The sequence below is a fragment of the Trachemys scripta genome, chromosome 7 (assembly GCF_013100865.1).
Source record: "Trachemys scripta elegans isolate TJP31775 chromosome 7, CAS_Tse_1.0, whole genome shotgun sequence".
NCBI lineage: Eukaryota > Metazoa > Chordata > Testudines > Emydidae > Trachemys > Trachemys scripta.
In genome coordinates this window covers 116540424-116563444 of record NC_048304.1, presented here as the reverse complement: position 1 = coordinate 116563444, position 23021 = coordinate 116540424, and the positions used below count along the sequence as shown (strand labels likewise).

The 23021-nt window shown below is 40.9% G+C and overlaps 1 protein-coding gene across 5 annotated transcripts in view; it reads left to right on the top strand.

Moving 5' to 3' along the window:
• Window positions 1-4834: 4834 nt before the first annotated feature.
• Window positions 4835-23021, top strand: part of VTI1A (vesicle transport through interaction with t-SNAREs 1A) — a gene marked incomplete at its 5' end in the record, with an annotated part of 345038 nt that continues 326851 nt past the window's right edge. For all 5 annotated transcript variants that reach the window (XM_034775963.1, XM_034775962.1, XM_034775961.1 and 2 more), the window contains 2 exon segments: window positions 4835-4893; window positions 16486-16596. In XM_034775963.1, coding sequence (XP_034631854.1) covers window positions 4835-4893; window positions 16486-16596 — 170 coding nt within the window.

Sequence of the window (23021 nt, the reverse complement as noted above, 5' to 3'; positions counted from 1 at the left end):
TGTGACTGCCCTCTGTTGTAAAATCCTCCAGACACAGTGGTGAGCAACCAGTCCCTGGAAGCAAAAGACAGTTTAGAGGGGCTATGGAACCCCAGAGGACAGATAATTGTGGTATAGCACACTACGTTTTCCCTACCCAGCATTGTCACTGTGGTTTTTTTTTTTTGGTCTGGGTCTCAAGAGATATCTTATGCCCCAGTTATTTTACTATCTGAGCACCTCACAATCTCTTCAATGTATTTATTCTCACAACACCCTTGTGAAGTAGGAAAGTGATTTTTTTCCAGATGGGGAACTGAGGCACAAAGTGACTTGGGGAACATTGACTCAGCAAAAAAAGACCGGTGAGTCTCAGAGCCCGTCTCAGCTGTCTTGGGATGGGGCTGCAGGGCTAAAAATAGCCATGTAGGTGTTCAGGCTCGAACTGGAGCCCAGGCTCCAATACCCATTCCTTTATTGAATTTCAGAGCCCAGGCTCTAGCCTGAGTCCAAATATCTACACTGCTATTTTTAGCTCCACAGCATGAACCCAAGTCCATTGACATGGGCTCTGAGACTTGCTGCCCAGGTCTTTTTTGCTGTGTAGAGGATACCCTAAGTGACTTGCCCAAAGTCATGCAGGAAATCTGTAGTGGAGCAGAAATTGAATCCAGGTCTTTTCAGTTGCAGGCTAGCACCCTAACCACTGGGACAGCCTTCCTCCTATCCATCCATGTCTCTGACTGAATCGTCACTGGCTTCTCCAGCTGGTTTTGAGGTATACTGAAGAGATCTTGGCTGTCCAGGGTCATTTGCTCCTGGTCAGGGCCTGTGGTTGGCTGTATGGTTTTTGAAAAGTTTCTGCCTCATCACAGGACATGGCCAAACTGTCCAAAATTTACTGGGATTCTGTGATGGCATCTCAGGCAAAAATCAGGTCCAGCTCCTCACAGTATGTACATGTGCTAGGAATGTTACTGGAGGTCTTGTGGTTGTCTTTGGTTACTTTGCAATTCTTCCGCAGCTTTTTGGCTTTCCCTGGTGTGTGTTCTGGGAACACCCATTCTCCAGCATTTGTTCTAATGGTAGATCTTTGCTTTCTGGCAGCTACTGGAAAGATGAGACTGAATTTGCTCCTCTCCCCAGAGGGCAAGGAATTCAAGGCTCTCCTGATGGGAAGTGGTGTCTGTGACCTTGACGTGAGTTAGAATTGCAAACAAAAGGGGCGGAGGGTGTCTCCAGTCAAGATGAACCTGGAGCAGTAGAAGGTGCACAGGTAACCAGATAGAGTAACAATCCAGATGTGAAGTAATGCAGAGTGAAGGGCTACCTGAAGTGATATAGTTCACTCAAACTGGGGATGCTTCCCCATGACCCTTATAGTAGTATAACTCATTCTGAAATAGTTGTCACTTCCAAATTGGATTAATTATACGTAGTGGGATAAAAATCAAGATGAAGTGAGAAAAGATCATTTGTGAATGCAAGGCAACTCACGCTGAAAAAATTAAAGCTATATGTACATTGGCCAAACTGGACAGTCACTACGCAAGAGGATAAATGGACACAAGTCAGATATCAGGAATGGCAATATACAAAAACCTGTAGGAGAACACTTCAACCTCCCTGGCCACACAATAGCAGATGTAAAGGTTGCCATCTTACAGCAAAAAAACTTCAGGACCAGACTCCAAAGAGAAACTGCTGAGCTCCAGTTCATTTGCAAATTTGACACCATCAGATCAGGATTAAACAAAGACTGTGAATGGCTATCCAACTACAGAAACAGTTTCTCCTCCCTTGGTGTTCACACCTCAACTGCTAGCAGAGCACCTCACCCTCCCTGATTGAACTAACCTCGTTATCTCCACACTGATATATACCTGCCTCTAGAGATTTCCATTACTTGCATCTGAAGAAGTGAGGTTCTTACCCACGAAAGCTTATGCTCCTAATACTTCTGTTAGTCTCAAAGGTGCCACAGGACCCTCTGTTGCTTTTTACTGCTTACTTGATTTTTTTTTCTTAATTTTTGAGACTAGTTAAAAGTTAGAAAGGTCTTCTGCAGTGCAGTGCTTTTCTGGGAATCTGGCAAGTTCACTTCTGTGAAGGAGACACTGACGGCTTCTGTAGCTGACCACATAGTTCTTAACTGTCTTTCACCCTTTTAAAATTTACTAATTTACTAATTTAACTAACATTTTATTGTACAGTTGATGTGTGGGCTTTGTGTGCATGTCTTGTCATGTTGCTGTGTAATGGCTGACCCACGCAGAGATAATGGATTTATTAGTAATAGTATTAAGAAGATCATCTCCCTTAGCTCCGGTGTTAAAAGCCTCTTGCCTTTTCTTGAAGTGAGGGGACCCTGGTTTTAGTCCCAGTCCATGGGGACAGAATGTACCCCTGTATTCACACCCTGTACACTATTGTAATAAACTTTGTACAAGGCATGTCATGTGAGGCATCCTTTGAAAACTCGTAACATGCTAATCATTAAGGCTACATTTTAATCATGGATATTTTTAGTAAAAGTCATGGACAGGTCACGGGCGGTAAACAAAAATTCAAAGCCCGTGACCTGCCTGTACTAAATCTTGGTGGGAGGGCAGCCCAGGGAGGGCGCTGCGAGTGCTTGGGGTGGTGGTGGCTCATGATCAGGGTAGGGGGCAGTGGCGCACAGCCTGGGACCCCTGCTGGTGCTGGGGGGAGGCTCCCTGCCCGGCTCCACGCCTCCCCAGAAGTGGCGGCATCCCCCTCCCTCAGCTCCTAGGTGAAGGCGTGGCCACCTCTGCCCTGAGTCCTGGCTTTGCATCTCCCATTGGCCAAGAATCATGGCCAATTGGAACTGAGGGGGCGGTGCCTGCAGGCGGAGGCAGTGTGTTGAGCCCCCTGGCTGCACCCCCACCTAGGAGCCATGGGATGTTGCCGCTTGCAGGGAGGGCCCCCCGCCCCCAGGTAAGTGCCGTCCAGAGCCCCTCTCCTGCGCCCCAGCCCTGAGCCCGCTCCCACACCCGACCTCCTGCTGTTGTTGTGGGAGGGGGGACACGATGGCCCGAGACTGCCCCAGCAGCGGCCGGTGCGGCTGACCCACGGGCTCAGGCGGCCCCTAAGCCAGCCACACCAGCCACTGTGGAAGGCACTGAGGTCCTGGAAAGTCACCGAATCCATAACAAACTCAGTCTTACTAATCAGTAAAATGCATGTAGCACCATCATGTGTAAAGTTATGAACTGTGATGCTGTGTATAAGAAAGCTGACAATTATATCACTGTTACACTTTGTATAAGATTTATGGAAATTATGTATCATGTCAGGTGTCAATGGAAAAGTTATGTTTTGCTAAGCATGATTATACTGTTTATAGGCATGTATCATCTTTGTATCTGAAGTTTATGAATATTGGCTATGTGCTTGTGTTTTAAACCTGTTTGTTTTCCTGGATGACATCCTCTAGATAAATTTACATCAAATCTAGACAGCTATGTATTGATGGCCCATCAAGGACACTCAGCTCTCACAATGGGCCATAGAAGAAACTCATCCCGCCCAGATATCTCTTCCTGAGGATGCCTCAGACAGCAAGGGGCCAATGGCCACCCACTGTGAGTCTGCAAATGGTGATATGCTCATGTGACCCCTGGACTCCATCTTGGACCAGTAACTTACTGCACATAAGGGCTATGGCCTTCATTTGGGACAGTACATTTCCATGCACATGGCAGAGGATATAAAAAGACACCTGAGACATCTCCACGTTGCCTCTTTTTCCTGCCCTAATTGTCTGGACTATGGATTTCAACTAAAAGGAGCATTTTGATCTATAGACTGAAGACCTTCCAATCTTTTGGAAGTTACCAGAGAGACTTTACAAGCCAGCAGTCTATTCCATCAAACCTGATATAAGGACTTTGCAATCATTTGTATTTATATGATCTGTTAACCATTTATAACTCCGTTCTTTTCTTTTATTAATAAATATTTAGTTGAACTCTGGGGGAGTTTGGTCAGTAAGTGCTGGAAATATGATGAAAAACTTTGCTTGAATTTAATATACTGTCATTTTTTAAGTTAGGCACTAAAAAGTATTTTGTCTTTATTTTCTTGTAATCATTTCTGAATGTTATGCCTCATTGCTTGTACTCACTTAAAATCTAGCTCTCTGTAGTTAATAAACTTGTTTTATTGTTTCATCTAATCCAGTGTGTTTAAATTGAAGTGTCTGGGTAACTCCACGTAGGGTGGTAAATTGTGCGTATATTATTACCTTTAAAGGAATAACTGGTTTCATATATTTGGACTGTCCAGGAGAGGGCTGGGCAGTATATGACATACGTTTCTGGGGGGAAATCTGAGATTGGGCGTGTGTTGGGGTCACCTGGAAGTATTCTGAGGCTGCTGAGAGCCAGAGTGTAACCCAAGTGTAGTTGGCAGGCTATAGCTACATACAGACACTCACAGAAATCACAGGTGTGATTTGCATGCTGGAAGGCTGTTTGTAAGCGGTCGTGGTGGGAGCTTCTACCAGCAAGGTATGGTAAGGCACTCAAGGTTGCAGGGCAGGAGTGACACAGCCCCTCACTGATCTGGATTGCACCTCAGTATGTCACAATTATATACTAAAACAACAAGGAGTCTGGTGGCACCTTAAAGACTAACAGACTCCTTGTTGTTTTTTTAGATACGGACTAACACGGCTACCCCCTGATACTTGACAATTATATACTAATTTTACACCAAAAATATTCCTTTGTGTCAGATACTAAGAACTAGATAAGCTTTTTCTAAAATTGTATACATGACTTTTCTTTGCGAAGAGCAAAATTTTATTTCTTTCTTCATAATTCTATTTTAGATGAGAAGAAGCAGATGGTTGCAAATGTGGAGAAACAGCTAGAAGAAGCAAGAGAGCTGGTATGTCACAGAATTTCAAATGTTATATGAAAATTCCTGTGGAACAAATAAATGAAAGTACCATTAATGTAATATTCAGCATATATTCAGAAATAGTGTCCTGTCCATAGTAATGTGAGACTTTTATTAGAATATGAAACACAAGCAGGAAATATCTCAAACCTTACAATCTTCTGTTAAGTAACATGTTCTCTGTACCTTTGTAGTAGACTTTTAGGTATGTTTTTAGAAATCTGTTTGTGGTAACTTTTTAAAAATAACCTTTTGTATTTCTGTAATGCCTTAACATTGGAAGATCTTAAAGTGCTCTAGAAACCCTAATTAATATGACCTGCCTAATACTCTTGTGAAGTAGATATTGGGTAAATTGAGGCACAGAGCTGTTAAGTGAGATGCTCAATATCTTACTGGGATTTGGTGGTAGTACTGGATACTGATCCTAGAAGATATTGTCTAGATATTGGATATACTTTGTTCAAAGTGTTCTACAGAGACACCACATTCCAATAAACAGCTGTGGGGTTTTATAGTATTCCCACTATCAACAGTCATATTTCTTATGTTAAAAAATAGTGCCGAAATTATAAGAAGGAAAAATATAGGTGCTAGAACATTAAATAATGGATTTCAGGTGGTAAATATCCCAATATGTGACTTGGGTGTGCCCAGATTTTCAGGGCAGTTATTTATTGTATGTATTCATGCAGCAAGTTATGTAAGAGGAGTATGTGTGAGTGGGAGAGAGGAAACACTGCTTGTAATAACATCCATGGATGGAAGGCAGTATAAGAGTGCAAATTCTTTTTGTAATGTTTGTTAAATTTATATCAACATTAGAAATGTAATTTTAGCCTTTCATCAAAGCATTAACTTCTCATAATATGTAGCATGATGAGAATTTCATCTGTGCCCCTTGTGTGGGAGGTTTGGAGCACTTCAACTAAAGTATGCAAGTTTTATTCTTGTATTCTTGTTATGCAGGCTAAGGGCTGGGTTCTGCTTTTGATTGTGCACATATGATTCCTACTTACCTCACTGGAAGGCCTGTATTTGCTTTTGGTGGCTGAAATGGGTCCTTATTCTCATGAATTCTCAAGCCAGGCAAAGTCATGGAAGCTCCTAATTGTCGGAACTGTTCTTCCTCCTTCCTCATCTTCCCCAGTATAGCTAATAAGGCTCCCCGTTGAATCCTAGTAATTACTCAGGACAGAGTTTCTTCATAGTAAATGGAAATAAATTTTGTTTTTTGCAAGTCCAGCCAACAAGCTTTGTGGTTCCTCTTTGCCTAAATGTCTGGGGTGCAGTTTAAGTTGCGGCTGAGGGGACAATGAGATGTGGTATTCAATTGCACCTGAGGTTGGCTTTTTCCATGTGGTGAATAGCAGTTCACTTGTGGGGGATTTGGGCTCCTTGTTACAATTGGATTATGAGTTTGATCTACTAGTTTCAAAAATATAGCCTGAGCATTAGGCTATGGAGCTGAATTTAGTGATTCCATTCCTAGCCTTTCTAAGTAATTAAGTCAGTGACCCCGTTACTGTTTGTTATGAGCACTAATGGTGAGTTCTGTTTAAACTGTACGCACTCCAGTGCTGGGACGTGTCATATTCTTGTTATACATTTTATGATACTGTCGAAATGCTTTTTTACTCCTGAGCATGGGGATACAAGAGGGTGATACGGCCAAAGCAAATTCATGGTGTTCACTTACACAGCGGGAGCCCTTGTTTCACAGTCAGATCCCTCCTGTGGATAGAACCATGGGCAGGGACTTGGGAGATTTGGGGTCAATACCTGTCTTAGCCACAGACTTTCTGTGTAACCTTGGGAAAGTGACCTAATATCTGTGTCTCGATAGCCTTGCTCAGAAAGAGGGATACTATTATTTCCCTACCTTGCAGGTGTGTTCCAAAGATAAATTAAGTGATTGCTAGGTGCTCTGATATGATGATGATTGGAGCAACGCAAGTACATAACGGACCTTCTCTTTTCCCTCTCCCTCACAGTATTAGTACAAGGCAATTACATTGTAAGTGTTTCAGTGACAAATCATTCAAATTTGGTTTTATGTGCCAAGTAATTCTCTATCATTGCTTGTTGAAATGAGCAGAAATTGACTTAATGACTTATATTTCTCCTTGTGTCATAGTACATACAAATTTGGATGATTTTTCCCCTGAAGATTAAAAAGAAAATTCTCCTTTAACATTTTTATCCTAATGATGATCTTAATTTAATGTACTGCATTTTTCTTTCACGCTTTTGTTTTTAGATCTCAGCGCTAATGCTACTAGACAGGTGCTTAATGCAATTATTGGCTTTAAGCAATTACCTAACATGTCCGTGATTAATGCCAAGGCTTGGATTTAATAATCAATGTGAACAAAAACTGCTAATAACAGAACTGATTTAAAAAGTTTCCTTTTAAAGTAAGGGCTACAATAGAAAAAACAAAACAAAACATTGCCCTAAATTGCTACCACTTGTAGTCTTGGTACATAGATTTGTTCAATTGTACTATCTGATCAAAGAACTATCATTGGAACAAACTTTTCTTGTTTTAATTCACTTTATTTTGCTTCCTTCTTGGTAACAGAATTTGTTGACAGTGCTTGAATTTATTTATGATGTCTAAGGGTTAATTGTGTTAACCCATATTTTCTGCCTTTTAGCTGGATCAAAGTGCAATGCCAACTGAATGAATAGAACAGGAGTACTTGTGGCACCTTAGAGACTAACAAATTTATTTGAGCATAAGCTTTCGTGGGCTAGATCCCACTTCTTCGGATGCATAGAATGTAACCTTCCATCCGAAGAAGTGGGATGTAGCCCACGAAAGCTTATGCTCAAATAAATTTGTTAGTCTCTAAGGTGCCACAAGTACTCCTGTTCTTTTTGCGTATACAGACTAACACGGCTGCTACTCTGAAACCTGAATGAATAGAGTTGGCTTTGGATATGTAATTTCTTTCAGCCTCCTAGACTCCATTAACAAGAGTGAGATCTAAAATAAATGATCTCTCAAGTAAAATGTAATAATCTTAACTTCCTATCTGTAGGAATGCTATTTTGATGGTATTTATGCTTTCAAAAAAACATGGTAGTCCAGTTCTGATGCCACACTTAAGGAAAGATGTGGGCAACTTAGAGTCCAGAGGAGAGCAACAGAAATATGTCAGGTTTTCTAGAACTTTTATTATGAGGAAAGGTTCAAATATTGGGCACGTTTAGCCTTGAGAAAAGGAGACTAAAGGGGGACCTGATAAATCTTCAAATATGTTAAAGGCTGTTTTAAAGAGGATTATCATCAGTTGTTCTGTGCCTACTGAAATTAGGACAAGAATCATAGAATATCAGGGTTGGAAGGGACCGCAGGAGGTCATCTAGTCCAACCCCGTGCTCAAAGCAGGACCAATTCCCAACTAAATCATCTCAGACAGGGCTTTGTCAAGCCTGACCTTAAAAACCTCTAAGGAAGAAGATTCCACCACCTCGCTAGGTAACCCATTCCAGTGCTTCACCACCCTCCTAGTGAAAACGTTTTTCACTAATAGCCAACCTAAACCTCCCCCACTGCAACTTGAGACCATTACTCCTTGTTCTGTCATCTCGTACCACTGTTCTCAGTACCTCTCTCAGTTCTCATCTCGTACCTCTTTGGAATGGACACAGTACTCCAGATGAGGCCTGACCAATGCCGAATAGAGGGGAATGTTCATTTCCCTCGATCTGCTGGCAATGCCCCAACTTAATCAGCCCAAAATGCCGTTCTTGGCAACAAGGGCACATTGTTGACTCATATCCAGCTTCTCGTCCACTGTAACCCCTAGGTCCTTTTCTGCAGAACTGCTGCCTAGCCATTCGGTCCCTAGTCTGTAACGGTGAATGGGATTCTTCCGTCCTAAGTGCAAGACTCTGCACTTGTCCTTTTTGAACCTCATCAGATGGCTTGTGGCCCAATCCTCTAATTTGTCTAAGTCCATCTGTATCCTATCCCTACCCTCCAGCGTATCTACCACTCCTCCCAGTTTAGTGTCATCTGCAAACTTGCTGAGAGTGCCATCCACGCCATCCTCCAGATCATTAATGAAGATATTGAACAAAACCGGCCCCAGGACCAACCCTTGGGGCACTCTGCTTGATACCGGCTGCCAACTAGATATGGAGCCATTGTTCGCTACCCGTTGAGCCTGACGATCTAGCCAGCTTTCTGTCCACCTTATAATCCTTTCATCCAGCCCGTGCTTCTTTAACTTGCTGGCAAGAATACTGTGGGAGACACTATCAAAAGCATTGCTAAAATCAAGGAATAACACATCCCCTGCTTTCCCCTCATCCATAGAGCCAGTTACCTCATCATAGAAGGCAATTAGGTTAGTCAGGCATGACTTGCCCTTGGTGAATCCATGCTGATTGTTCCTGATCACTTTCCTCTCCAAGTGCTTCAAAATTGATTCCTTGAGGACCTGCTCCATGATTTTTCCTTGACTTTCTTCTTGTTGCTAACATACCTGAAGAAACCCTTACTTAATCTGGAGCAAGGGAGATTTAGGTTAGATAGTGGTTTTCAACTTTTTTTCATTTGTGGACCCATAAAAAAATTTTGAATGGAGGTGTGGGCCCTTTCGGGAAATCTTAAACATAGTCTGCAGAGCTCCAGGGGACTCCAGGGCTTCCCAGGGAGCTTGTGGGATCGCCAACACTGGAGGTTTTTAAGAACAGATTGGACATACACCTGTCAGGGATGGTCTAGGTTTACTTGATCCTGCCTCTGAGCAGAGGGTTAGGTTTGATGACTTATTGGGTCTCTTCCAGTCCTGTATTTCTATGATTCTACGATACTTGAGAATTAAGAGGTTGTTTTTCTGAAACACAAGAGATTGCATGTAGCTTAGCACTCCAGTTATGTATGCATCTTCTTTCCCTTGACGGTAACTTGGCTGTATAGTACACAAATTTCATGTTTAATAAAGTTGCAATTTAGAATGTGCTAAAGTAATTTTCTCATATTATTAGTAAATAGTATTTGTGTGGCTGATAGGCTTAGTTTTGTTTGCTCCAAACACTTTTTGTTTACCTCAGGTCTTTAGAATCCAAACAGTATTACAGTTCACATAAAATGCTGAAAAAAAGCAAGCCTAAACAATTTGTTTGCATAATTCTGTGCAGCTAAGAGGGAGGCTGCCATTAATGGAACCATAGGCCTCTGTGAAGTCTCTCTCTCTCTTTGATAGCTTTCAGAAATCATTGTTCGCAGATAATAAATTAACTTTTTATTCAGACGGTATTATCCTCTCTGAGAACAAATTGGTTAACATTGGATAAGAATTTCTGTTGCACAGTAAATGTCATAAAGGAATGACCTGCTGATCATGACATTTTGAAATGAAAAGGATAACCTTGGACCTAATTGTAAATTTATGTGTTTTATGACAACAACATCATGATCAAAAAAATCTGGATATTTGACATTACTAGCACAGAGGACACTAGTAGATTTTTTTTTTTTTTAAATGGCTATTTGAGGGAACTGCAATCATTACCTACTCTTTGCCTGGAAAAAAATGGAAGGACACTAATATGATATTTGTAATCTATTATACCAATAAATATTCTAAAAACAGTTGTTGAACTGTTCGGTAAGGAATCCCAAATCCTCTTTATGTGACTTTACTCCAGCACTAACCAACGTGTGGAAGGCTTTTTGTAACAACAGCAAGTAACTGAGAAGCCTTGGTTTTATTTACGCATCTTTGTCACTTACCACTATGGTGCCTACATGATGTTAGGAGTAAGGCTCACTCATTTTGGATAAACTCTGGATTAACTTCCAATGTCAAGCATATTTTTGATCTGTGGGTGAAGCTAAATGATCTAATGAGGAAGGCTCATGATCTAACAAGGTAAGTAGATATGTAAAAAGATGCTCCTTTTAAAAGTGCTGTGGGAGTATTTATTTGTAATTGTTTTTTTTATTATGTTCAAATGCCAGATTCCACTTGTATGGACTAACTCTGCTAGTTATTATATCACCAGGTTGGTTTTATTAAGTATTAATACTACCATATCTGTACTTGCATAGGGTGCTGTCTGTCAGCTGAGTTTTCATCAGGGATAAGTAGGCACTTTCCATGGCATATGCTACCAAGTAGTTTAATTTGCTTTAATATCACCAGTATTTATCAAGTGTGTGTACTTAGTAGCAACCTGCTAAACATTCATGATTCTTTGAATATTGGGGTGCTTCCTTTCTTAAGCTGCATTGACTAGAGGGGAACAGGTCTGCTGTTACCTGCAGGAGAAGGCAGCGGGTACACAGTACAAAGACAGACACAAAATAGAGCATATTATTGGATACCTATCATGTGCATGTATGTGATTGTCATGAATTACTGTACTAGAAATCTTTTTTTTTTTTTTTTTAAGTAGGAAAATTGGGTAAAATGTGTAATTCTTGCTCCTGGTTGAGATAAAGCATTTTTGATACCAGTTGTATTTTTATTCTGTTTCAGGGGGTTTCAACCCATTTATTATTGTGGGCTGTATATGCAGCTCTCTGTGTGTTATGTGGGCTGCATCCACACAATATATATACTACCTGTACGGCCATGAGGATGTCACATGGGCTGCAGCTGTGAGGTGATAGGGCCTCAAGTGGCCCCACAGGCCACGGGTTGAGAACCGCGGATTTATTTGCTCATTGCATCCATCCTGTGGCATCCAATTCCTTCCCCAGTAAATCTGATATTTTGTTTGGGGCGGGATGGGGACTCCTCAATGCATAGTAAATTCTGAGAGAATCTGTCTTCATAGAGCTTTGTGAGAGGAGACGATGTATGCTGGCCCTATAGCACACTTCAGTAATTTGCCCATTCTTTGTTCTTTTGCAGTTGACTATAAAGATATTCTAAAAAATAATAACTAAAGGACACATCACTTTTGAAAGGCTAAGATTTGTACTAGAAACGGGCAGGCGTGTTGTGCTGTGTGGTCTTCTAAGCTTGCTGTGGTCTATTCCTAAGCTTTGTTCTTAGCCAATGGGGGTGTGGGTGGGTTACGTTGAAACATATGTGAATCAAGAGATCTAGCTATATTTTCCAATTGTCTAAATTTATAATCTGTTCCTTATTATGAAATAAGAGTAGACCGTAATACTGCTGTTGTGGGAATGATTCTGTACAGCTGTCCCCACCATTGCACTATAAGCACTGAAAGAATACATCTCCCAGAATTACATGTTACATTTCCTTTAGCTTCCATTGCATTATGATTAAACAAGTATCGGTAATAGTAGGGCAAAAGATCATTTTTAAGTTTACCTTCAGTTTTCTTTTTTCATGCTTTTCAGGAAAAAATGTTGAAATCTAGCTTTACTCACCTTGATTGTATTTGAAAGACCAATATAATATTTGTAAGCATTCATGCTGAAATCTATGAATAAGCATGAAACTTGATCATATTTCATAGCTGCAGAATGAAATCTGTTTTCTCTGCTATAGTATATATACTGCACTACCTCGCATGATATTCATGAAAAGTTACCAGCCTAGGCAAAAGAAAAAAAAAATCTCCTTATCTACCCTCATGATGACAGCAAGGAAGAAACTTTATTCTTTTTCACCGAAGCATGTAACTTATGCACTACAGATATATCGTTTGGGACAGCAAAACCATGTTGTTTGCATAAAGAAGGACCAATACAGACTAATCCAAAATTTTGGGCGGGATATACTGCTCCCCTTCTAAAACTGCTGCAAGAGCCAATAAGCAGCCCAGACAGACTCCCATAATGATGGTCATAGCTCAACTTTTCACCCTAACTGATCATATCTTTAACTCTGGCCACTCTTTGGCTATGAAGGTTTATCAAAAGAGAGAGTAACTTAAAAACTATGCAAATCCTCACAAATTTATCCCAGAGACTCTCTCTCTTAATGGAATCAAAATCTGATTTCAGATCAACGAAGGCTGTATAAAACTTCCCCTCTTGGAGGAACAAAGTTTATAAATTGGGTGAGAGAGGGCAAAATTACTGTTGGTAGAGCAGTCCTTCTTGAAATTGGCTTGTTCCTCAACAAATAAATTACAGCTCTTTCCAGTCCTCTAATCTCCACAGGAGATACTTGGTATGGATATTAAAAACCATGTCTAAAAGGCTAATAGGTTGATAATTTCTAGGGTCATTTGTCACCTTGGGGGAGGTGGGGGGGCACAATCCCTACATATTTTTATTAGTAAATAATTTTGCTAACACAAGGACCCATCAAACAGTATAGTCCTTATAGACTTTTGCTGGGATAAAATCCTCCCCTTTATTACATTGGTTTTATCAAAATTCTGACTACCATGGTGGAGACTGTGGGCCATTCTGGATAAGGATAGCAGGTGAGGTCCATCGAGGTAGACCAAACCAAAGGGTTAATAGATGGATTATCATTGTACAAGGCAGAAAAATGTCTCTCCAAAGCATGTCTGGGATAAGAGCGTCAAATTTTACGTTAATCTTGTGGTAGACCATTGCTGCCATCATCTAAAATAGAGGAGATTTTTGTTTGTGGCAGTGAATTCAAATTTCTTCCAAAGGACCTTTTGATGCAACTTTTTCTTATTTGGCATTTTTATAGTCGTTTCTAAGGATAACTAATATCTTAATAGAATAAGAGGAACTATTATTTCTCAGAGCCCTTGCAATAATCTGAAACTGTTTTTTATAAACTGAAGCAATCTGAATAATGACAGATTCTCTTATCTTCTAAAGGATAAAAAAAATCTATTTTTTTTTTTTTTATTTTTTATGGTTGACTCATCCTGTAATTTAAGTCTCAGTTTGTGTGTGCTTGTGATCAAAAATTAAGGTCCAAAAAGCTTATTCTTCAAAAGTTAACAAATCACTGGGTATGAGCTTCTCTCTACTTGAGGCTTTATTGCTACTACTACTACTACTACTACTATCTAGTGTTTCTCATTAGATCTCAAATTGCTTCTCAATCTTTAATATATTTATCCACAGAACCTCTGCAAAGTTGGCAAATGTTAGAAACCCTATTTTTACGGATAGTGTCTCTGAATTAATTCCCTAAGTGACTTGCCAATGGTGATATAAGAAGTCTTTTGGTGGAGTAGGAAACTGAACTTGGGTCTCCCAAGTCATAGGCTTGTGCCCTAATCACTGTACCAAATAACAGATTCCACTTAATATACCTTGAGTTTACACTTTCAAAATCAGGAGTAAAACACAATCTGTCAAAATCCCTTTTGGAAAAAGTGGCTGACGGGCAGAAATTCACCTCCAGATCACTGTCTGTAAAAGCCACTATAAAACTAGAGAAACAAGACCACCTTAAAATAGAAACTGCAATATAGTCTAACACATTGCCCCATCTAGAAGATGAGTGAAAAATGACCCTCCAGATCATTGCCATCTCTTCTATTCTCAGGCTGGGTCTACACTACCTGCCTGAATTGGCGGGTAGAAATCGACCTCTCGAGGATCGATTTATCGCGTCCCGTTTGGACGCGACAATCAATCCCCAAATCGACGCTCTTATTCCACCAGCGGAGGTGGGAGTAAGCGCCGTCGACGGGAAGCCGCGGAGATCGATTTTTGCCGCCATCCTCACAGCGGGGTAAGTCGGCTGCGATACGTCGAATTCAGCTACGCTATTCACGTAGCTGAATTTGCGTATCTTAAATTGACTCCCCCCTGTAGTGTAGATGTAGCCAAAGTCTCCAACCAAAACCTATTTAAAATTACAGAAAATTTACAACCTGGAGTATTTCTTACCTTGTCCTTAGCGTCCGGGGGAAGTGAAGATCACACCCTATTAAATGAGGAGGGGGAAAACTAAAAAATTCCTTATCAGAACTCGGTTGGTCATAAAAATTTCCCAAAAGAACCAAGATTGCTGATGAAAACTTTTCCGTTAGCAAGTCAATGAGAGATTCAAGCCCTACTCAGAAAGACACACTATAGAAAGGGAAGCTCAAAGGGGCATATATATATTTAGGGCTAATGGAGTACATTTATTTGGGAAAATGATACTAGAGGCTTGAAAATAGGGATTGCCTCGTGTTATTTACTAGTTATAACATTTAACTTGGAGATGAGCAGGGCAAGACCATTTGCAGGTTTACCCCTCTTTGCATGCTTAACACTCTCTTCAGAATTCAAATACAGATTCAAAACCTGGTAAATCGGATTCATACTTAGAAACCAAGTTTCTTGGAGGAACACTAAATCAAATTGAGATAAATAGTTATTGAAATCCAAATCCTGGGAGTTACTTTTAAGGTGGAATCCCTGTCAGGCCCATCTAGTCAATCCCCTTCCCTTTCTAGGGTCTCAGTTGAAAATTTGTTATGAAAAGCTACACCATTGTTTTGTGATTAGGCCTAAATGTCCCAGGATAGTGATCTTTAACCAGGGCCAGCTCCAGGCACACTTTTTTTTTTTTTTTTTTTTTTTTTTTTTGCTTTGGCAAAAATGGTAGAGCTGGCCCTGTCTTCAACTGTCCTGCATGGTGCATAGGACTTGAGTAAATGGGTTTGAGGTTGGGCAGTTTTGTTTCACCTGAGTAACAGGTTATAGTCCAACAGGATTTGCTTGGTGGCCTGGTCACTCTCTTATTTTTGTTTGTTAAAAGGAACAAAGATTCTTTCCAGTTGCATTTCATAGCTTTTTCCTTTTGATCTTTTAAATCTGAATATCTCTATAGTTAAGGAGAGGTTTCATATGACAGATTTTTCCTAACTGTCCACTGAAACTGGTACTATGCAAGCCATTTAAATTATAACCACTAACTTTCAGTTTTGGAAAGGTGGGCCTAAGACAAAGAATAATATAGAAGTAAAACTTGCTTTATATATTTATTTCTCTTTATTACCAGAAAACCATTTAGAGAAACTATGCCGTACAATTTCCCATTAAGTACCATATGTGTTCTGAATAGATCAGGCTGAATGACTTTTAAGTGAATATTTTATAAATCCATTGATTAAATCCGGTGCCTTTCCTGTGGCATGAGGCTGAGATTTCAAACTGGAAATAGAGTTTTCTGTATAAATGCTTATCTATCTCTTATAATATTCTGCAACTAGTAGTTTGGGACTTTACCTAAATGAAAGACTTTTCTCTTCCCGTGCCATACTGCCATGGCTGAGATCAGTGGAAAATGAGTAAATATTGTCCAGCGTGCCTACTGCTGTTATGGAAAGGTACTATTTTTTTTCTGTTGTCTTTTTTTAGAGGTGAACTGAAAGCAGTATTTTAAAAAGTAGATAATGGATTCTTCACTGTGGCAAAATACCATTCCTAAACAGGCAGCAGCATACTAAGGCAGCTACAGTCCAATCAGTAGAGCAAATAATTAGCAGCTACACCATTCCTGGGTTCTAATTACATCTGATTCACTCTGACTTTGTGCAGTTTCCTTGAGTGTCAGCCCACTTAGCAAGAGGGAGGAAAAGGTAATCCGAAGACCATACTGAAAGCTAGAGGCTGTCACGGAAATTTCATGTATAAATGTGAACAAAACAAGGATGTAGATGAACATAAAATAAACGTAAGTCTCTCTCCTGTTTTTCAATTACTAGCTTGAACAGATGGAACTCGAAGTTCGAGAAATCCCCGCCCAAAGCCGAGGAATGTATAGCAGTAGAATGAGGAGCTACAAACAAGAAATGGGAAAACTTGAAGCGGATTTTGTGAGTATATTTTACATATGATAAAGGACGGCATTTAAGAAGAAACTTACCTTAGTGTAACTGTGTTTCAGAATAAAGTAATCACTTTCTTCCATTTCCCCAACTTTCTCCAATCAACTCCACATGGGCAGACTTTGGGGGAGAGAATAGTCTTAACTCATGCAAGGGGGGAAGGAGCTGTCCTCTCTCTGTCCACAAATGCAATAATACCTGCGCAGAGTGCTTATATGGGGAAGAACCTCCCTAATTGTTTGCTAGTCTGCAGTCCCAGTTAAACTCAGCAGACTACTTGCTCCTACCATTGTGCCCCCCACTTCTTCCACCCCCCCATCTCTCTGTCCACACTCTTCTAGCCCTGTTTCTTGGCAAGGACTCAGTAGCAGGCCATTGTACTTATACTGTGTGAAGTCACTTAATTTTACAGGGTATTATGAGACTAGTATGAAGGACCATGTTTATAGTTACCAGTTATAAACTACACTTATGAAATGAATCCCAAGTTCACTTCATTACTCAATATCCATGATTTCTTTTCTTTGGTTTGTTTCATTGCCTGTTTTTCAAATCAGTTATCCTCAGTGGATCTTTCAGGTACCAAATGCAAACTAGCATGGTTCTCCTGTCTGTGTGCTTGTATAGCCTGCAAGCCACTGGTCCTGTTTCTTTTGACTTTGAAATAGCGAATGGATTTGTGTACACACAAAATTGCTTCTAAAAGGGCTGACTGAAGACTTCAAATCCATCTGTTATTTCTTTCTGGGTGTAAGTAGTACATGTGACATTATAGGGTAAGCAGCTTAATGCTCCATTGCATCCCAAGGGTAGAGCACCAGACTGACAGAGTGCTATCTGTAGTTGGGGAGTGAACGTTACTGTGTGTGTTGAAAATCCCCTATGTCCCCATGGAAACTCCTTGCCCCTTTCTTATCACCTGCCATGCTCTAAGGGAGATTAGCCATGTCTCCTTCACAGGGAGAAGAAAAGGGAGAAACTGGAATTGGGTAGGAGGTGAGGGCCCAGTGAGAACAGAATGGGATCTGTATAATGATGGAACAGGGTTGCTTGGGGGAAGAGAAGAAATGAGGTGCCTATGACTGAGCAATAGAAAATAAGTGATGGAAGAGCCTGGGATGGGGATGAGGGAATGCAAACAGCGCAGAGAGAGAAGAAAAGAGGGAATAGATGGAAGTGATGGAAAAAAAACAAGCAAGATATTTACCAGAAAAATGGAGGAAAAGAGTAAGGGATGGAAAAGAGAATGAAAAAAGCAATAGTTATGATTAGAAGTATGTTACGAGAGCTGAATGGTTCAGTTCACTGACGCCACTGTAGCTAAGGTGACACAAGCATTTGTGTTCTAATACTTGTTTTCACAAGTTTTTACTTACCAGGCTGAGATTCCTTCCGGCTTGCTCTTTACCCAAAGGTGAAGTTTCTGGGGAAGTTTACGTAACAGTGGTTTGGCTGTGCGTTCAAGGAGACCAGGGAAGAAAATATGGCATAAACTCTCTTGGTTTTTTGAGCTGCTGTAATAGTATAGTGACTGGGGGAAAGCAGCTGAAAATTTTCATTGAAGTGGAAATGCCTTTTGAATACTCTGGTGAAAATCATCTTGACTGAGTTGTGATCTGTTGTAAGCAAAGAGTTTACAGCCTAATAGGAGCGCTAGATGACATCTGGAAAATGTGGTTGTAAGTACATGCCTTCTGAAACACATTCACTTTTACTGCAGCTGAGGGTAAGTTTCTCATTATGAGCAGGATTTTCTTACAGACTCACTTCTCGAGGTTCGCTGCTCGTCCAAAAGGTGCATGCACATGTGAGCTGGCAGATTTAGACATCGTTCTTTATAAGTGGAATTGGAAACTCAACCTGGATCCCATTTACGTTGGCTACTCCTACCCTTCCTTACTGTGTGAAGGAAAGTGAAGCTGTAAGTGGGCATTTATCAATCAGCAGAATACTGGGGCTAGAGCCTAGTACTTCATTTTGGGACTAAACCAGAGGTGGGCAAACTACGGCCCACGGGACCGTCCTGCCCGGCCCTTGAGCTCCAGGTTGGGGAGGCTAGCTCCGACCCCTCCCCCGCTGTCCCTCCTCCCCCACAGCCTCAGCTCGCCACACCGCCAGCGCTCTGGGCGGCGGGGCTGCACGCTCCTGCAGGGCAGCGCTGCAGCGTGTCTGGCACCGGCCGGGCGGCGCGGTTGCCAGACATGATGCTTTGAGCGGCATGGTAAGGGGGCTGGGGAGTTGGATAAGGGGCAGGGGGTTCTGGGGGGGAGTCAGGGGACAGGGAGCAGGGGGCAGTTGGATGGGGCGGAGGTTCTGGCGGGGGGCAGTTGGGACGGGGAACAGGAGGGGTTGGATAGGCCTGGGAGTCCTAGGGGGCCTCTCAGGGGGCGGGGGTGTGGCTAGGGGTTGGGGCGGTCAGGGAGCATGGGGGGTTGGGTAGGGGGTGGAGTCTCAGGGGCGTGGTTAGGGTTGGGGGGGTCTCAGGAGGGGGCGGTCAGGGGACAAGGAGCAGGGAGGGTTGGATGGGTCGGAGGTTCTGAGGGGGGCAGTCGGGGTGGAAAGTGGGAGGGGTCGGATTGGGGGTGGGGGCCAGGCTGTTTGGGGAGGCACTACCCGGCCCTCCATACAGTTTTGCAGCCCCGACATGGCCCTCAGGCCAAAAAGTTTGCCTACCTGTGGATTAAACGCAGAGGCTTAGAAGATTTTGTCTTAGTTTAAAAAAAAAAAAAGGACTTTAAACCAAAGCACGAGTCTGTCTTAATCAGTTCTCTTCCATGTTTTGAAATGTAATGATTATAGCTGTGGATGGCCCTCTCTTGGCCACTTACCTATGTAATTTAAGTAGAAGAATGTGAAAGCTGATTTAAGACTAATACTGTCTCTTCAAAGTGAATTGCATAAAGCATCTGGATCAGCACTTCTCTCAAACTTTAAAATGAATGACATAAATGGGACTGCAAGTTTAATTTTATACACCTTGTAATGAAAAAAATCTATTCTGTCAAGTTTTTTGTATGCCTGACAGTGTCCTGAAGACTTACCCCAGCTCAAGTAGTTATTGAAACCAACATTTCGGCAATATTCTTAAAACTTAACAGCAGGATGCATTAATTCTGCAGACGGCTAGATCCTTTATTTGTAAAGGAGAGGGCATTTAGGTTGAGTGATGGCAGACTGTTTCCAGATGGAAAGTCCGCTTGCATTTAGGTTGTGCTGGCCAAATTGGCGAGAGACTGGGTTGACATCTTTACCTCATTGTATGACATTGTCATATGGTCATTGGGCATCTTGATGATTGGATGATATTTCTTGTAAACCTTCATAAATGTTCTACACTTGCTAAGTCTTGAAGTATATTTTGACATTATATTAATCTTTTAACCTAGTGCAGTCACACTCTGAAAGGTGACTCTAAAAACGGCCTTGCAGGGTTTTGTTAATTGTACCTCATAAGCTAACTTCCAGATCAGATATGAACAGGTCACAAATAGATGGGGGTTTTTTTCTTGGTGCCAGCCTTGCTAGCTCAACCCGAGCTTTCAGAATCTGACTGTTCTTTCCCACACATCACTGCTATAAAGATCATGCAGTACGAATTAATCTTCCATACACACCTGTGCAGTTTTAAGTTCAGATTATGCCCCTAGCAATCCCTGTGCAACTTCATAGTTTTCAGTAGGATTGCCCAGTGTACCTGATAGCTCTGTAATTGGAATAAATGGTGCCCAAGAAGGAATAGCATCTAACTCACTCACTCTTGGCTGTGTCAGCTTTGCAGGACTAATGAAATTTAAAAACAAGTTATTTTTGTCATTAAAGTAAGCAGATTCCATGGGACTCTGAATAGATGCGGGGGTCTTTTATTAGTCACATCTCACAGTGTAAGAAATTCCAGCTATTGAGGGTCTGATTCCGATACCATGACTCGGGTTGCACAGCACCTTATTCCTAAGGGATCCCATTAATTTCAAGTAAGTTCCTTACTTGTGTAGTAGGATACTATTCCTCATGAGTGAGGACATGAGAAGCTGGCCCATAAAAGGTCAAGCTTATTAAAGTTTCATACTAAAAATGCCATCAGTAAACTCTTACATAGCCCTTTTATGTGGATACAAGTAATGTAGGTAAACTTTAGTTTTAATAGCTCTTTTTAAAAAATGAAATACTCACTAAGATGTATCAACTAGGAGCGAGCCTTTACTGCTATTGAATCTAAAGGTAATATAAAATATCACTACTTGCTTATATTGTGGAATGTGCTTGCAGTTTATGTATGCCATGGTAAGGGCTCTATCTTGTGGCGAAATGTGGAGTTGCAAACTGCTTGTTTTTGCTTTGCAGAAAATCTCTTAACTAAAGCCCTGGGGCCATCTCTTAAAGGAACACTCAACTTGAAATCCACTCACTTACAAGTGGCTTCAGTTACTATACCTGCCTCTCAGTCCCTCTGCCACTACCTATGGTTTTACAGTTGCATTTGTTAAATGTTTTTTCCTTCCCTGGATGCTGTGTGAAGGACCCACCTGAATAGTGACAACAGACTATGACTGACTTTATTATCAAATGCTCAAAAGTCTAAAAGTGAAAAAATGTTTTTTTCTGTCATCTTTTCGTTATGGTGATCTTAGGAGCTGTTGTTTGTCTACCATTATGCCCTCAGGATTGGATTGAGACAAAACTTTAATGGACAAAACTTTGGACTATTGCCTCTAATGTTGTATCTTGTCTGTGGGTAAACAGAGAAGGGTCATGAGCTTTCATTTCAGAATGTTCCAAAGCTTAACTTAAATATTTTTTTCCTCCACCCAAGGAAGTCTAGATGTGCCTGTTATGTAATTTTTATTTTTTCTTACTGCCCACATTGCCTTCACACGTGCATTTTCCAATACTGGCTGCATGTACTGTGGAGAATTTTCTCCCTGGAAAACACTTCCCTTCTACTTGCAGTGCCAAAGTTGAGCTAACCACCCCAAACTATTCTATGACTGTTGGCGCCTTCATGAAATAAATATAGCAGGTCTCCTTGCTAAATGAAAGACTCCATTCCCATTCAGCACCAAATAACAGGCAGAGCTGCAAGACACCTCACTTAACTGAGAGGCACTTTAACTGGAAGTTTAGTGGACAGTATTCTACATAAAGAACACTTCTCTGTAAGAATATAAATAGTTGTAAGTGCCAGCTGTCCCAAAACTGGGTGTTTGTGTAAATAAAAAAACCCTACACCCACAGTTTACACGGATGAAGAGGGCACATAAGCTACATTTTTGTCTAGACCAATAAGCTAATTTTTTTTGTGTGCGCATACTCTACTTGTACATTCCATCTTACACATTCAAAGTACTGTGGAAACATTCCAGTCCATTTGTTTCTCAGTGTTTTTATTGATGGTCACTGTATAATATTAAAGAATTGTATATACTGTAGCTGACTGTTCCCACAGCACCCTTCATATCTCACTTGCTGTCTTGACTTAGATTATGAGCTCTTTGGGACCGGGACTCAATTTGTATGTTTCTGTAGCGTGCCTGGTGCAATGGGCCCTTGACCCTGGTGGAGACTTCTGTACTGTAACAAAAAAATCAATAACTCCCCATAACTATTGCTGAAATAAAAACTACACTAGAACACTTTGAATATCAAAAAGGAAACTTAAATGGAAGATGTGGGGAGAAGAAGATAGCATTGTGGACAAATACATTATGCAAGGATTTTAACAGTTACAGTACATTCTAGCACATTGTATCTTGGCCAATAGCTTGATTTTTTTTTTTTTTTTTTCAAACTTGTAACTGGGGGAAATCTTTCCAATTGTGACGAATGTTACAAAAACAGCTCCTATCAATAAGCTTTAAAAATACTTAGGAAGGTTGTCAGTGAGGCCATATCTAGGAGGGTTATGTCAGCTGGAGTTAGCTTTTTGTCATGTGACTAGTAATAAAGTACCATTTGAATCCAAAAACATTGACCTGGACCATGGTAATAAGTACACCAGTCAAATCCTGAGTTATCAGATACTACTTTCCTGCTCCCACCCCTTCTTCTAGTCCACTCTTGTCCACCCTTACTGCCATCCATACTACTATTTGGAAATAAAAGAACACTTGCAAAACCGATTAGGTAGTGCCAGATATATGTGAGCCTAAATCCCCTTTCACTTTCTGGTTTAATTAAAATATCTAGGTTAACTCTTCTGCACCACATTGTTTCTGCTACATCATGTTTTCAATTTATTTGTAAAATAGCAAGGCAGTGTTTTCTCTTGTGTATTTACAAATTGTGTTTTGAGCAGATGTGTATAAAATGCAGCTTGGAGCTGAACCTACTTTAAAAAAAGAATTAGTCAGACTTAAGCCCCATCTACAATAGGAAATTGACATTTCTGAAATCATTTTAATCTTGTTCACATTAGT